This window comes from Cydia amplana, chromosome 12, assembly GCF_948474715.1.
Source record: "Cydia amplana chromosome 12, ilCydAmpl1.1, whole genome shotgun sequence".
NCBI classification, from domain to species: Eukaryota; Metazoa; Arthropoda; class Insecta; order Lepidoptera; family Tortricidae; genus Cydia; species Cydia amplana.
In genome coordinates this window covers 216,440-233,553 of record NC_086080.1, presented here as the reverse complement: position 1 = coordinate 233,553, position 17,114 = coordinate 216,440, and the positions used below count along the sequence as shown (strand labels likewise).

The window sequence follows — 17,114 nt, the reverse complement described above, 5'->3', positions numbered from 1 at the left end:
GTGTGACAGCAATGTGACTGTAGTAAAAAAATTACACTGAACTAAGGTGTCCCATTCATTATCTATCAATGTGTGGTACACCGATAGTGACGAACAATTTACTAGAGTCAGACCAAGAAAAGTCTGCAGCGGATTTGATAGCTCACGCAGTGCAAGTGTTATTTTAAACGTCAAACTTCTATGAAATTATGACTTATAAACCTCCTTAGGGGTTGACCTCCCCTAAGCTCTTCAACTTGTATGTTAACGGTCTGATCGAGGAGCTCAGCAACATGCATGTAGGTTGTCATGTAGATGGAGTTAGCGTCAATAATATTAGCTACGCGGACGACATGGTGTTGCTGAGCCCCTCGGTATGTGCTCTCAGGCAAATGCTGAAAACGTGTGAGTCGTATGCGAAAAAACATGGACTTATTTACAATGCCGGTAAAAGTGAATATATGGTTTTCAGGTCAGGTCACGATGAATCCCAATGTGTACCATAAAATACAACTGAATGGTAAATCACTGGAAAGAGTTACACAATTTAAATACTTGGGACACATCCTGTGTGAAAATTTGAAAGATGACCTCGACATTGAAAGGGAAAGGAGGGCGTTGGCGGTGCGGAGTAACATGTTGGCCCGTAGATTTGCTCGCTGTTCGAAACAAGTCAAAATTACCCTTTTCAAGGCGTACTGTCAAGTATTTTACACGAGCAGTCTATGGGTCAACTATACTCAAAAGGCATACAACGCCCTCCGAATCCAATATAACGACGCCTTCAGGATGCTGTTGGGACTGCTCCGCTACTGCAGCGCTTCAGGGATGTTCGCCGCGGAACGAACTGATGACTTCTATGCCATCCGGCGTAAACGAATAGCGTCTCTGTTGTATCGGGTGCGGGGCAGTCACAATAGTATACTTAAGGTCATAGCAGAGAGGGTGGATTGCACCTTGTTCAAATTTTGGGTCAATATAATAGTTATTTAATGTAGTAGTAGTTAAGTAATTAACGTAGTCATAAGCCAAACTAACAATTCTATGGATACATTATTATCTGAAATAAAGAATTAATAATAATAAACAACACTTGCACTGCGTGGGCTATCAAATCCGCTGCAGACTTTTTTTGGTTCGACTCTATTTTACGGCACAATTTATTATCACGGGGACCACAATGTATGAGATTGTATGAGTATGTTATTGTGTATGATATTGTTTGATTTCTATGCAGTCACTTTTATACTGTTGTGGACTGAGGGAACTCGGTAAATCGTGGACGATATATATCGTTGACGATGGTATAAAAACAACTCCATACAACCACATACCCTACTGTGTCGTGTGTAAGGAAATGTGTAAGGAAATCTGGTAACAAAAAACCGGCCAAGTGCGAGTCGGACTCGCGCACGGAGGATTTCGCACCATCAACAAAAAATAGAGCAAAACAAGCAAAAGAAACAAACAAAAAAAACGGTCAGCCATCCAAGTACTGACCCCGCCCGACATTGCTTAACTTCGGTCAAAAATCACGTTTGTTGTATGGGAGCCCCACTTAAATCTTTATTTTATTCTGTTTTTAGTATTTGTTGTTATAGCGGCAACAGAAATACATCATCTGTGAAAATTTCAACTGTCTAGCTATCACGGTTCGTGAGATAGAGCCTGGTGACAGACGGACGGACGGACGGACGGAGCGGAGTCTTAGTAATAGGGTCCCGTTTTTACCCTTTGGGTACGGAACCCTAAAAAGGAATGTTTCATACAAACTTTCTTGGACATTTTGGGAAATAGGTGGAAATTGTTCAGCTTTACCACCATACCAATTTTTATAGAAATCTAAGATGTGATCGAAATGTACAAATTATTAGAGAAATGCTCTACTATAAGTACACATCAATACCTATCATAGGGTAAGATGGATAATGAATGGGACCATTAATTGACACAATATAACCAAAATCATAAATAATGCATTGTTTTATAATTAATCCTATTGAAGTAAAATGAAATGCTTAACTGAATTAGAGATTGTTTTCATTAATTTTTATTAGGAAACAAATTAATTTTGAAATGTAAGTAGTTTTTTTTAATTTGTAGTGCAAACACTTCTATGGCAAACACCGTACAATCCTACCATCTATGCCGTAAAACAGCGGTCGGCAACCCGCGGCCCGTGAACCTGTCGCTTGCGGCCCGCGAGCCTCCCTGGCTATTTTATATGTAATATTGACAAACGACAATGTCTGATAAAAGTGATAAAGTCATAAATATTAACAAAGTGCGGCCCGCGTCAACTTCGTTAACTACTATGTGGCCCTTGGCTGCTAAAAGGTTGCCGACCGCTGCCGTAAAACATCCGTAAATGACAGGTTGACGTATGACGAATAAAAAAAACGATTGACGTTTGGTTTGACGGAAAATTTTGAAATTATTTCAAAGGTTTTTTTCATTGTCCTCTTAATGTACAGTCTACAGTCTGACAAAAAAAGAGTAGAAATTAAAAAGTGGCAACACTGTATTGTCGTCCCGTTTTTCTTTAGTCTGCTAAAGGGGGAGGGAGCGATCGGCGCGATCCACGCGAACGCGTTGCCATTGGCCATTGCCATTGCCTTGCCATCATCTTGCCATGTGCCATCATTCCAATTCCATGCGTACACTTACTTTACTCTTTGTCCATGCGCATTGCGCATGTGCTTTTATTCAATCAATGCGCGTGGCTCTCTAGTCTCTTCTCTCATTTTAATGGGTGTCGGTAGATTAAAATTTAGCATTACTTAATTGTACTTCGCCATATTTTTACAAATTTTGCTATTATTTAGTGCATTTTAACGCGTTTTCTCAAAAATTAACATGGGTGAAGAAAAGAAGGTTATGTTTCATGAAATGGAGCTGGACGACAGGATAATCAAGGTAAAACCATCATATGATTTGTTTAACGTTACAAAGAAACAATAAGTTGAATATCTTAGTAATTTGAGCGGTATAGATTATTGAAAATATGCAAAATTATTTTTTAGGCTATAGCGCAGTTAGCGTGGTCCGAACCGACCTTGATTCAAGAAACTGCGATACCCCTGTTGTTGGAGGGGAAAGACGTCCTAATGCGTGCTCGGACGGGCTCTGGCAAGACGGCCGCCTTTACCATTCCTGTTATACAGAAGATCTTGCATCTTAATAATACCAGTAAACATCAGTGCATCCGGGCTTTAATTTTGTCACCAAGCAAGGAGCTTTGCGGGCAGGTGAGTTTATAATTTAAAAAACTGTAGCTATACACGTTTCGTGCGCAATTGTGCAATATACTTCGCCTACGTGGGATGATGATGATGATAAATATCGGCCAAGTGCGAATTGGACTCGCGCACGAAGGGTTCCGTACCATTACGCAGAAACTGGCAAAAAAGCACGTTGTATGGGAACCCCACTTAAAATATTTAAGTGGGGTTCTCATACAACATATGATAAGTATATTCTGTTTTTAGTACAAATTTGTTATAGCAGCAACAGAAATACATCATCTGTGAAAATTTTAACTGTCTAGCTATCACGGTACATGAGATACAGCTTGGTGACCGACAGACAGACGGACAGTGGAGTCTTAGTAATAGGGTACTGTTTTTACCCTTTGGGAACCCTAATAAAAACTATTCTATGGCCTTTCTCCGGCTTCAAACTATCTCCATAGCAAATTTCATCTTAATTAGGTTTAAGCGTGAAGGGATAACAGACAGGGGTACTTTTGCATTTATATTAGTATGGATTGTGACTTGTAAAGTGTGATACTTAATAAACCATAAAATTGGTCACTTGTAAAGTTATTATCTTCAAGAAAGTAGGTAAAAGTTTTGTTCGGGATACAATAGATGGGTTGAAGTGTATTGTATTGTGACTAACAGGTAGGAAGCCAGGTAAGATCCTTCAATGTGGTGTAAAGTTTACAAATACCTATAACAGGATATGTGTGCTACTAATTTGATCTATACATATTTATATTAATTTTTATAATTAGCAATACTTAAATTAACTTCAATGGACGCAAATAAAATATAGAAAATGTCTGGGCATCTGTATTTGAGCATTTGTTAATTTCATTATTTGGTTATTGGCTTGAAACATTCCCAATTAATTAATTTACAAAACTTCATGGCTATTTAATTCATACATAAATAATTAAAAAAAAAAAAACATTCTTTGCTTCAAAAATGCTATAAAATATAATTATTTTCTGGCTTGTGGGAAAGGTTTATATTTTTGACCTGTTCAATTATGTGTGTGGGAGAGCTGGGTGGTGCAGTGGGTGTACTGGACATTATAGTTCGTTTTTTTAGCATTAGAAAAAAGGTAAACAATCTTGACATGTCTTTTTATAGAAAAACACTTGAAAAATAAGTCAAGGCAAATATGTAACAATTATGAATCATAGGTATACGATTATTTACATTCTTTTGCTTTCATAAGTAATAATTACTGATGTCTAAAAGCGTTTTTCAATTAAAAGACACGTCAAGATCGCGTAGTCTTTTTGTAATGCTAAAAAATGAACTATACATTTACATGCACTTCTGATTTGTAAAACATCAGTGTTAGTGATCTCTGCTTTTGACAATCTTTTAACTCCATTGTGATTATTAATGTATTTAATTAAGCTGATTTTTAGTTTCAGCTTACTTAACATCATGAACAGTGGGGATTTTAGAAACACGGGTGAGTCTGAACTTTGATATTTATTTTATTAAATGAGTTTTCTATCTCTTATTTGCGTTCATAATATACCTTTAAACGAGCCATTCTTGTATATATATATTTATTTATATTTTTCGGGGATCTCGGAAACTGCTCTAACGATTTTGATGAAATTTGCTATTGTACATAATGTTAACAATATAAATAACCAAGGGGGCTAAAATATCCATAGACCTATTTTGATATTTTAGTTATAGAATTCACCAGTTTTACAAAAAAATGGAAATCTTTACAAGTTTGTAACTGCAACAATAATTTTTATCTGGCTACTGTTAAACAATCAGCAAAAAAATACTTACCTAACCTATAAACGAATCTAACCTAACCTAAAAAGTAATTGCTCAGCAAAACAACATTCTGCTGTAAAAATCAGAAATTTTGAAGGAGGGTTTTTATTTTGAGGGATGAATAAAAATATTTCTTTTAATTTCAGATTGCATCAGTGATAGCAGACTTGACCCTCAAATGTGCGCGAGAAGTGCGCTGTATAGACATCTCAGCCAATGGAGACATGCAGACACAGAAGGCGCTGCTGTCCGACAAGCCCGACATGGTTGTGGCAACCCCGTCAAGAGCCTTGGCGCACCTGAAGACCGGCAACATGCGGCTGAAGGAGGACCTGGCGATGCTGGTGGTGGACGAGGCAGACTTGGTGTTCTCCTTTGGCTATGAAGATGAGATCAAGGAGTTGTTGGGGTAAATATGGTACACATCTTTTTTACACGTAAAAGATATCTTATTCGACCTCATGTGTTTCTAAAATTTCATTAATTCACATTTTTGAGTGTCATCATTGTGTTCTTGTGTTATTTCGTTTCAATTTTACAGGTTTCTTCTCTAGTTTTTTGTTTGTTTCATAAGTTTAGTTTAACTATTTCTATGATATGTATTTATAATGGTTATGTTTTCTAATACAGCAGGAATATATGTACATATGAAAAGGGTGGGTCTAGTACTAACAACTTACCTCTCACATCAAATGATGGTCCCTATGACAGTTCATTTTTAGGGTTCCGTAGCCAAATGGCAAAAAACGGAACCCTTATAGATTCGTCATGTCTGTCTGTCTGTCTGTCCGTCTGTCCGTCTGTCCGTCTGTCTGTCCGTCCGTATGTCACAGCCACTTTTCTCCGAAACTATAAGAACTATACTGTTGAAACTTGGTAAGTAGATGTATTCTGTGAACCGCATTAAGATTTTCACACAAAAATAGAAATAAAACAATAAATTTTTGGGGTTCCCCATACTTCGAACTGAAACTCAAAAATTTTTTTTTCATCAAACCCATACGTGTGGGGTATCTATGGATAGGTCTTGAAAAATGATATTGAGGTTTCTAATATCATTTTTTTCTAAACTAAATAGTTTGCGCGAGAGACACTTCCAAAGTGGTAAAATGTGTGTCCCCCCCCCTGTAACTTCTAAAATAAGAGAATGATAAAACTAAAAAAAATATATGATGTACATTACCATGTAAACTTCCACCGAAAATTGGTTTGAACGAGATCTAGTAAGTAGTTTTTTTTTTATGCGTCATAAATCGCCTAAATACGGAACCCTTCATGGGCGAGTCCGACTCGCACTTGGCCGCTTTTTATATGGAATAATTGTCACGTAAAATGTTTGTAGAAATTTTTTGGAAGGTTAGCACTTAGCACATTAATATGTTTAGAAATGTACCTAATATTTGAGTAATTTCTTCAATTGTTTTTTAAATTAAACTCAACCAAAAGAGGCTTGAAGGACCTGTGTTAGGGAGCATCATTAGACTGTAGAGGTTTAGTGTTCTATTTGCATGTAGGGTAGGCACCACATGGGGCACAAGCCCTTCATGTGGGGCCACGTTATACTTGCGGTCGCAGCTCGCAACTATAAGGTATCTCCTGACATGCGGGGTCTCCTCCTAGCTGCTCTGCAAAGGTATCAGTTATTTAAGAACATATGTTCCAGGATGCCTTGCCTTCTTGTCTTATTATTATTAATAACTTGTTTTCCTTAAATCAGTGTCAATGGCACCACAGACAAAAAAAAACACATTGTCAGATTTTGTGTTGTCACAAGTTTTATAAATCACAATCTTTTTAAATGGAATACTTATACTTGAGGGGTCAGAACTGCCATGTGGTATTTCGCTGGGAGACACCATATACATGCGATTGTAATTTTCCCATGAATATGGTTTTTCCCCCAGTGCGATACCTGTAAGCATCCACCAGGAAAAATGACCAGAAAGCATGAGCTTTTATGCAATAAGCTCAGTTAAATTTCCGTAGTATGACATCTACTAGTGTTGAGTCGCTCACTCGTGAGGCACCTCATTTGTACCACTCATTTTGTTAATTTGTCGCAGTACTTCGTACCGAAAAAATGTCTTACTTCACTCCTCTATTCATTTTACTTGATTCTAAAATTATCTTTCTCCTAAAAGTTCTATTCTTAACCTCCAGAATTGCACTCCAATTAAATGTTACTATTTATTTATTTATAAAGGAAGTGATGAATACATAAATATGTATATACATTAAATATTTTTGTCGCCGTTGGAATTAATGGAATAGTCGACGCTGAAAATATGCTAGTACCTCACCTCATTTGAAGTAAGACATTGTAACACCTCATTTTAGAAAATGAGGTACTCATACAAACTCATTTTAAATTGATGTCCTACCCATCACTAACATCTACTACATGAAAAGTTCGGAAAGTGGATTTCTCGGCGCGGGACGCCTTTTAAATGAGAGTGCAGTGTTCCCAACTAAAAGGCTTCTCGCTACAGTGCAATCCCATAACTCTAAGACGGCGGTACCCAGTCTACGTATGGATTTTGGCTACAAGACAATTTCGAGATGAAAATTCGTTAGAAACAGAGAAAACCTAATGCTACGCTGTGACGAGTTTGTTTTAATTCTTCAATCGAAATATGTTTCTTTTACATTTCAGCTATAAATAGGGTTGTCAATGTCAAATGAAAAAATGGATTACTCTGACAAAAGTCCTGACATCATGCACCCTAAAAATCCCGACTTTTCCTTGAACGATAATTTCTCCAAAAATTACCCAGTTTTACAGCTTACAGCATCACCCTCCCACCTCTGCCCAACCCCAAACTTTAAACCCTGACATTCGCCAAGTCCCCCCGCGATCCTGACAGGACCAAAAAACCTGACATGTCAAGGGAAATCGTGACATATGACAACCCTTTTTTATTATTATTATAAGCATATACAGTGTCCCACTGCTGGGCAAAGGCCTCCCCCCTCGATCTGTGTGATCTGTGATCTCGATATGACAACCCTAGCAATTTTTTTTTATTGGCAGCTAACAGGTCTACAATGTTTACTGGCGTCTTTGAAGCAACGGATTCTTTCTTCGTAGCACTTTAAGAGCAATTTCTGTGTGATCAGATCGGAAGAAGCAGCGGGCCCATTTTGAAAATGTGGATTTTCATTGCGGGAAATCTTTTAACTGAGAATTCTATTTTTCCCATTTAAAAGGCTTCTCGCCAATGCGATTTCCTGTTCTGCCACGTTGGTTGATGTCGCCTTCACCGGAAAACCATGGATTTTTCATTGCGGGAAATCTTTTAACTGAGAATTCTATTTTTCCCATTTAAAAGGCTTCTCGCCAATGCGATTTCCTCTGCCACGTTGGTTGCAGTCGCCTTCAACGGAGAAACATGGATTTTTCGTTGCGGGAATCCTTATAGCTGAGATTTCTCTTTTCCCATTTATAAGGCTTCTCACCAATGCGATATCCAAAATGCTACGTCGGTGTTCTTCATCGGAAAAGGCATTTTTCAATGCGGGAATCCTTTTTAATGAGACATGAATGAGCATCGCAGGTACCTAGAGATGCAAGAATGGATATTTCACTGGGGGAACCTTTTAATTGAGAATATACATATATCCCAACATCCCACTTAAAAGGCTTCTCACCACTGCGATATCCCGAACACCGCACCTTTAATAATGTTTGTTTGCGTCATCCTAGCAGCGCACGTAGAGATGAAGAATGGATATTTCACTGGGGGAACCTTTTAATTGAGAAATTGTCTATATCCCACTTAAAAGGCTTTTCAGCACTGCGATATCCCGAACGCCGCTGCCAATTGCCTAAATTGACGAATGAAGCTGCTGGGATACATTTCAAATTAACTTCTATTTCCAAATTTTCGTTAGCGTCATCCTAGAGTTCAGGACTGCAAGTAGAGATGGATATTTCACTGGGAGAACCTTTTAATTGAGAGTAAATCTTATCCCACTTAAAAGGCTTTTCACCACTGCGATATCCCGAACGCCGCTGCTATTAAGTGTTCAATATGCCTAAATGAAAGAATAAACCTGTTGGGATACAGTTCAAATGAACTTATATTTTTCCATGTTTGTTTGCGTCATCCTAGAGTGCCGGTAGAGATGAAGAGTGGATATTTCACTGGGGGAACCTTTTAACTGGGAATCTATCAATATCCCACTTAAAAGGCTTCTCACCACTGCGATGTCCCGAACACCGCTGCCAAGTGCATCGTAATAACAGGTGCCGGGGCGTCGGGGGCGGGGCGTGGACTCGCACTGGGGGATACCTTTCAACTGCGATGTCCTTCTCTCACATTTGAAAGGTTTCTCGCCACAGAGCGAGTCCTTTGACAACGGAAGAAGCCAGGCCTTCGCCTTTTGGTGGGGCAATATTTACATAACTGTACATATGTTATCGAAATGTTTTTTCCATTGATTTATCTTTTAATAATTGTTCTGATTTAATATGCTGTTCAGATGTCGCCTCTAGTCAATGTAGTATACGAAGGACTGGTTTCTTCCTGCGAAATGTAACCAATATGTTATTTACAATCTTTTTAGGTGTTAAAATGAACGTGTAACAAATTCCGGAACGATTGAAGACAACAAAATGTCGGGCGTCACTGTAAGAATATTGTAGTTTCGAAGCTGGTAACGCCGATTTGAGTCCTGCGCTGGGAGGCACCATGCTCCTGCGGTTGTGTTTATCCACGCAGGAGTATGGTTTCTCCCCCGGTGCGGAGGCTCGAAAGAAGAAAAATAAGGGCCGATCCAGACCTTGAGCAGTTGTGCGGGGAGCGGTCAAGCAAAAGTTCGCAGGAGGAAACTGTGTTGCGTTGCTTGCTGTTCTTATCATATTTTTTACTTGATTATATTTTTTAACCTATTATGTGTGTTTGTCAATTATTTTGGAGTGGTTTATTTTTAGGTGTAGGTGTATCAAATTTTTTTGATTATATTTAAGGTGTATCCTTTGTTTGTTTTATATATTTTATTTACCTAAATTTTTTTGTGTTTGCTGTACATTTTTATGGTAACTATTGTGTATTACTTGAATTTGTATTGTCTACTAGTGTCTGTCTGTCTGTCTTTTCATTGTGTTTATATTTCATTTGACTTGTTTACAGAATTTGATATTACATATTACATATATAACACATATTACCTGTTTTATTTCAATTACAAGGTAACTTTATTTTGTCGTTCGTTATTTTGTCTCAAAAACATCAAATTTGGACACCAAATGTAATACTAATTTTAATTCAGCTATTGAAATTGACTTTTAACGGCGAGCAACAGTTTCTTGCACTGCAAAGTGCAAGCGTTATTGTTTCGCGAATATTTGCATTCTCTTGAACCAGCCCGTCCATCCACAGCCACCTGCCGAAGATCTACCAAGCGGTGCTGGCCTCGGCCACGCTGTCTGACGACGTGCTGAGCCTCAAGAAGATCGTGCTCCGCAACCCCGTCACCCTCAAGCTGGAGGAGCCCGAGCTGGCCGCGGGGGCTAAGCTGCAGCACTACCACGTGCACGCCGAGGAGGACGACAAGGCGGCCATATTGTACGCGCTGCTCAAGCTTAACTTGATTAGGGGGAAGAGTATCATCTTTGTGAGGACTGTGGATAGGTGTTATAAGTAAGTGTATTTTGCGTTTTTATCTCAATAATGAACCACATACTAGCTAAATGTGTAGATGTCTTCTGTTAGGCCCTTTCTTACGTCTCGTAAAGTTCTCGCGTCCTGTGCCCCTAGGGGATATAATAGGGGAATCAGTCCTATACCATAATTGCTAAACTGATTTAACTGATATTTTTTATCATTTAGGTAGTTTGTAACCTAGATTATTTTGCGTGAATTAGGAACAAATATAGGTTTTAACATATTTTGTAGTACAAACGGCAACACTCGTCCATCGGTGGACCTTATGCCTTTTGTAATAAGGTTTACCGATGGACAGTCAATGGACAGTTAACGGTTTAGGCGATGGTACTAGTAGGATTTATCTATCACAAAAATATGTTGCCTAACAATACATAATCTCCGTAGGCTCAAGCTGTACCTAGAGCAGTTCAAGATCGGGTCGTGCGTGCTGAACTCTGAGCTGCCGGCCGCCGTGCGGTGCCTCTCCGTGGAGCAGTTCAACCGCGGCCGGTACCAGATCATCGTGGCCTCGGACGAGAAGGCCCTGGAGAAGCCTGACGGAGGCATACTGCCACTTGAGGAGAGGAAACCCAAGAAGGTACAATTGTACTCTGATTGTTACACTCTAAAAAAAATTGGTTGGCCCTATCAATATCTTGATAGTCGTAATCAAGCATCTTGATTCCATACGAGCCTAACAAGAACTTAGACACATCAAATAAGGTAATTATGATTGTTATTACTAAAGTCTATTTTTTTATTCGGTAGACTGAAATGACAGTTAATAGTATGAACATGAAATGTCATTTCATACTATTAACTGTCATTTCAGTCTACCGAATAAAAAAATAGACTTTATATCTATGTAACTGAACCAATTAAGATCTTGTTCAATATTTACATGAAAAATAATTATGCTAACTAATCGATCCTAGCAAGATCAACTAAGGGCTGTTAAGGATTGCATCAACCTACGTTACATAATTATGCCAATAAGTTAATGATAGATGCAAAGTATACAATTGTTAGGATTAATAACATACCTACTTTATTAGTTCAATCACAGATACACTTATTGTTTTAAGCTTTCTTTGATTTATATAAGATCGTTATTGGTGTAATTAACTTAACGTCAACTAAGAGAAAACTGCTCTTAGTTGGTCTTCATTTCTTAGAGTGTACTTTCGCAAAGTCACAAGTTAGAAGTGTTTCACAAGAAAGTACAGAGGTCAGTTTACGATAACGGCATGCCCTGTACGGTCGCTCCGCATGCATAGTTGGTATAAGACCCGGTTGAGGGTGATAGCAGTGGGGAGACACTCCTGACTTCGGCAAACTCGGCTCAGCATTGCTCCGAGCAATTATTAGGGTTGACACAACTTGACGTCCCTTTGCGTGCACGACCACAGATAAGGTAATCACTTGAATTTTGACAACCCTAAATAGCCGAAAGGGATAGTGCCATAAGTTAGAAAGGGATATCATGATTTGACTCCGAATTGCTGTCAAAGTGTCCTTTATGTACGTTAGTATAGGTGAACCAGGATCTATTGAGGGTGCGCCATGTTGCGGAATTTCACTGGAACTATTTTTTTCATAATACACTGAATTGTCACCCTATACATGAGAATAACAGCGCCCTCTTGACAATTATCATATATTATGACGACCGGTCTGGCCTAGTGGGTAGTGACCCTGCCTGCTAAGCAGATGGTCCTGGGTTCGAATCCCGGTAAGGGCATTTATTTGTGTGATAAACACTAATATTTGTTCCGGAGTCATGGATGTTTTCTATGTATATAAGTATGTATTTATCTATATAAGTATGTATATCGTCGCCTAGTACCCATAGTACAAGCTTTGCTTAGTTTGGGGCTAGGTTGATCTGTGTAAGATGTCCCCCAATATTTATTTATTTATTTATTATTACTGGTCAGGCTATACTATTACTTATTCTGTGGTATTAGTTGAGGAGAGTGATAAAACTGTAAAATTAGTATAGTGTTCACGAATCTTGACTACATTTTTCTAAATTGTTATTTTATTCCAGCAAGCGTCAAAGCGTCGCCGCGACAAAGAGTCCGGCGTGTCGCGCGGCATCGACTTCCGGCACGTGGCCAACGTCATCAACTTCGACTTCCCGCTCGACGTGCACGCGTACGTGCACCGCGCCGGCCGGACGGCGCGCGGACACGAATCGGTCTATAACACTCATTACTACATGTTACATCATTTTTAGGGTTCCGTAGCCAAATGGCAAAAAACGGAACCCTTATAGATTCGTCATGTCTGTCTGTCTGTCTGTCCGTCCGTATGTCACAGCCACTTTTCTCCGAAACTATAAGAACTATACTGTTGAAACTTGGTAAGTAGATGTATTCTGTGAACCGCATTAAGATTTTCACACAAAAATAGAAAAAAAACAATAAATTTTCGGGGTTCCCCATACTTCGAACTGAAACTCAAAAAAATTTTTTTCATCAAACCCATACGTGTGGGGTATCTATGGATAGGTCTTCAAAAATGATATTGAGGTTTCTAATATCATTTTTTTCTAAACTGAATAGTTTGCGCGAGAGACACTTCCAAAATGGTAAAATGTGTGTCCCCCGCCCCCCCGTAACTTCTAAAATAAGAGAATGATAAAACTAAAAAAAATATATGATGTACATTACCATGTAAACTTCCACCGAAAATTGGTTTGAACGAGATCTAGTAAGTAGTTTTTTTTTAATACGTCATAAATCGCCTAAATACGGAACCCTTCATGGGCGAGCCCGACTCGCACTTGGCCGCTTTTTTTTATACCACATAGGTGGCAAACAAGCATACGCCGCCTGATGGTAAGCAGTCACCGTAGCCTAGCTAACTCCAGAGGTGTTACATGCGCGTTGCCGACCTTTTTTTAAAAACCTGTACACTCCTTTTTTGAAGAACCCCATACCGTAGACCCTCGGGAAAACCTCGGAAGGGAGCTCATTCCGCAGCCCCCCATGTCTCATGTCATGTGTGTTCATGTCTCTCCCTCCCCCCAATGTAGCACATTCCCGGCTAGAATGTATGTGAACAACAACCGGGCTGGTCGAAATATACTGCCATTAGATTTATTGACTTCTCTAGATCACCTCTTTATATTTGTGTCTGGAAATCATAAATTATTAGGATTGGATTTACTTCATTCAACAGCGGGTAGTAAATACTAGATGATATTTCTTTTACAAGAAACTCATTGATTCATACGATCCTTTTGAACCCTGAAGCTCACGCCTTGCTGCTAATCCACCAACGCCTCAGTTGAATACTTTTAAATCTTTAAAGTTATTATCTTGTTAATAATAGTTCCTCCTCTCGTATTGAAACATAAAACACTAATTGATTGTATGTGTAATAGGGCTCGGTGCTGTCGTTCGTGTCCATCCGCGAGAAACCGCTCATGGCGGCCGTGGAGGCACACCTCTCCGCTGGCGGCAAAGGGAACAAAGTGCTGCAGTAAGTCCACCCTCCCATATCGTTTCATAAGGCACACCAACATCAACGTGAATGCTGAACCAGATAGTCATGCGACGTTATGCATTTATCTGGTTTTTGGATTTTTGATCTTTGACTACTTGACTACCAGTTATTTACACTATACGAGGCCCTATAATATCATCTATCCTATCTCAATTTCTACTACTACAAAAAGCTGCTGTATTTTTCATTATTTCGCATTAACTAAAAAGCTGTATAAGATCGAGTGTTTGCTGAAACCACAGAAAATATTAAAGAGGTTAGAACGGCTATCGCGCGCAGTTAGTGTCGGAACCGGTGTCGCCGCTCGTTCCTCTCCACATTTCCACATTTCTCGCGCCACGGTAGTAAAAACTTGTGTGCCCGGTGAATGGCTACGCCTCCTTTAGACAGATTTGATGTCTGGCTTCTTAATCTGAACGTTATTGTGGCGCAAAAGGCACGTTTACGTTTTTCGGTCAGCGCGGGCGAGTACTAGCATGCGAGCGTTTGCTCATAACCGGCGGCGACACGTACCCCGCTCGCATCGCCATTCTACTTGTTCTGTGGCTGAAACGAAAGTTAACCAGTTGCTCGTGTTTGAAGGAAATACGAGTTCGCGTTGGAGGAGGTGGAGGGTTTCCGGTACCGGTCCCGCGACGCGTGGCGAGCCGTCACCCGCGTCGCCGTGCGCGAGGCGCGCCTCCAGGAGATCAAGCGGGAGCTCATCAACTGCAAGAAGCTGCAGGTGAGGCGCCGAGCCCTGGCCTTAAGCCCCGTCTCCATATCGCGCGGCAAACCATCGAACATTGGCTCGCGCGGCTGCCGCGCGAGCTAACTCGATGCGCCCGGTATACATTGCGCGCGGCAGCCGCGCGAGCCAATGTTCGACGGTTTGCCGCGCGACATGGAGACGGGGCTTTCGCCTTACGTTGTATCGGTTTAAATCTACACCTTCAAACCTTTAAGAAAAGAGCGTAATTCCATCTTAAAGGCCGGCCGGCGACGCACTTTCAACTCATAAAAATACAGCTATAGCTGGTCAACCAAATCTTGTCAGTAAAAAAAGGCGAGAAATTCAAATTTTCTACGGGACGATATCCCTTCGCGCCTACATTTTTCAAATTTGCCGCCTCTTTCTACTGTCAAGATCCGGTTGACCAAGTATATATAAAATTTTCGCCCCAATTCACAGGATGACACTCGGAGCGTCATAATCAATTTGATGAATGACTAATCTTCTCTCTGACTCCCCATCGCGCTCCCTCCGTCCGGAACCTCTACGGTGTCGTATACTAACGTCCCCCGTACCGCGCCCGCAGGGCTACTTCTCGGACAACCCGGCGGAGCTGGCGGCGCTGCGGCGCGACCGCGCGCTGCACACGGTGCGGCCGCAGCCGCAGCTGGCGCACGTGCCCGACTACCTGCTGCCCGCCGCGCTGCGCCGCCCCGAGCCCGAGCAGCCCCCCCCCGCGCCGCCCGCCAAGAGGAGGAGGGGCAACTTCGGCAGCGCCAGGGGCCTGAAGCACCAGGTAGGTTATCTGTCCGATCGTACCTCGGTGCGGCTCCTTCACCAAAGCTTTACCTCCCGTTTCTTTCAAACATAAATGTACACCAGTGTCGTAACATATTTTTCACCTCGGCAGCTCGAACAAGGGTACTTTGCTACTTAGAAACAGTTAGCAAAATCGCATTTTGCTCACTGAGTGAGTGCTCAAAATGCAATGCTTTTAAGTAGCAAAGTACCCTTGTTCGAGCTGCCGAGGTGAAAACTTAATTGTTGGTATATCTTAAGAAAACATGAGTGAATAGGTAAGTGATGAAGAAGGAATACATTTTTCGGGTTCTCTAATATGTTCTCACTGCTGAAGCGAAAAGTTTTGTGAACTACACGAGATCAAAGTTATTTACATCTCGTGCGCTTTTGAGTCCCTTCCTACGCTCAAGATTCTAAATTAGATTCACTCGTTACGCTCGTGAATCTAGTATAAAATCTTTCGCTTGCAATAAGACTCGACTCAAAATAAGCACTCGAAGAAATATTAAACTTTGATCTCTTGTTGTACAAATAACTATTCTCACTATAGATCTGAATTTAGAAAACGCCTCTAGACAAAATTGTCAAACGGTGTTCCCGTCCTTCTCGGTTTAATTCGTTCACATTTTGACCTCTTCCGTTGTCGCCAGGCGCGCCGGAGCAACCCCCTCCGCAGTTTCGCCGTCAGCGGTGGCAAGAGGACCCCCGCCCCCGCCGACACCTAACACGACACCTCTGCTCTCCTCCGACACTATTGTAATATTTAACGCTACTTATACTGGATCAACCAAATCTTGTCAGTGGTAAAAGGCGGCAAATTTGAAAAATCGCGGGTTAGCAACACTGTGTTCGAATAATTCCAAAATCGCGTGTCATCTGTGTGTTATCTGTGGAATGCGGATCGTGAATGACAGCCATCATCTTATTGTTTACATTCTGCATCGTTTCTATTTCAAGAGAAATTTCTGCTGTCACCATTAAATACCAAGATTATGCATGACCTCAAGCAAAGCTAAGGTGCCTACAATGTACATTCATGCTCGTTGACGGTAAACATTACTAAAATTTGAGGTTATGATAATTCACTCGAACTGACGTATGAAGGGCGGAAAAATAAACATGTTTTGGTTCGATGTACATTGCTGCTTTTCTTAGCGCAATTCTGCTCTTTGAGTGTTAAAGTGTCATTCAATAGAACTTGCTGACTATGTAAACAAACCGCCATACTAAAATTGACACTGAATGTCAATTTACTAGTAACTTTTGTTTACATAGTTAGCAAATTCTATTGAATGACACTTTACATGGTGTTACCCTACTTTAATTTGCAATACATTGCTACTGACAGGATTTGCTTGACGCACTATATATGACATAACACAAGTGTACCGCGATACGGCACTCTCTTATTGTGTTCCTTTAAGA

At 40.4% G+C, this 17,114-nt stretch overlaps 1 protein-coding gene across 1 annotated transcript; it reads left to right on the top strand.

The window, feature by feature from the left end:
* Positions 1–2,755: 2,755 nt before the first annotated feature.
* LOC134652775 (probable ATP-dependent RNA helicase DDX56) lies at positions 2,756–16,414 on the top strand. Its single transcript, XM_063507936.1, has 10 exons — positions 2,756–2,895; positions 3,003–3,227; positions 5,162–5,424; positions 10,397–10,657; positions 11,069–11,261; positions 12,714–12,863; positions 14,055–14,152; positions 14,759–14,900; positions 15,475–15,684; positions 16,340–16,414. The coding sequence occupies exons 1-10, from the start codon at positions 2,836–2,838 to the stop codon at positions 16,412–16,414; spliced, it is 1,677 nt and encodes a 558-aa protein (XP_063364006.1). The 5' UTR covers positions 2,756–2,835.
* The last annotated feature ends 700 nt before the right edge of the window (positions 16,415–17,114 follow it).

Bases quoted from the DNA above. Each gene is read 5' to 3' on its own strand.
- LOC134652775 (XM_063507936.1), top strand. From the start codon at position 2,836: ATGGGTGAAGAAAAGAAGGTTATGTTTCATGAAATGGAGCTGGACGAC. The intron at 2,896-3,002 runs GTAAAACCATCA...ATTATTTTTTAG, and splicing joins TGGACGACAGGATAATCAAG to GCTATAGCGCAGTTAGCGTG. The intron at 12,864-14,054 runs GTCTATAACACT...TATGTGTAATAG, and splicing joins CGGCGCGCGGACACGAATCG to GGCTCGGTGCTGTCGTTCGT.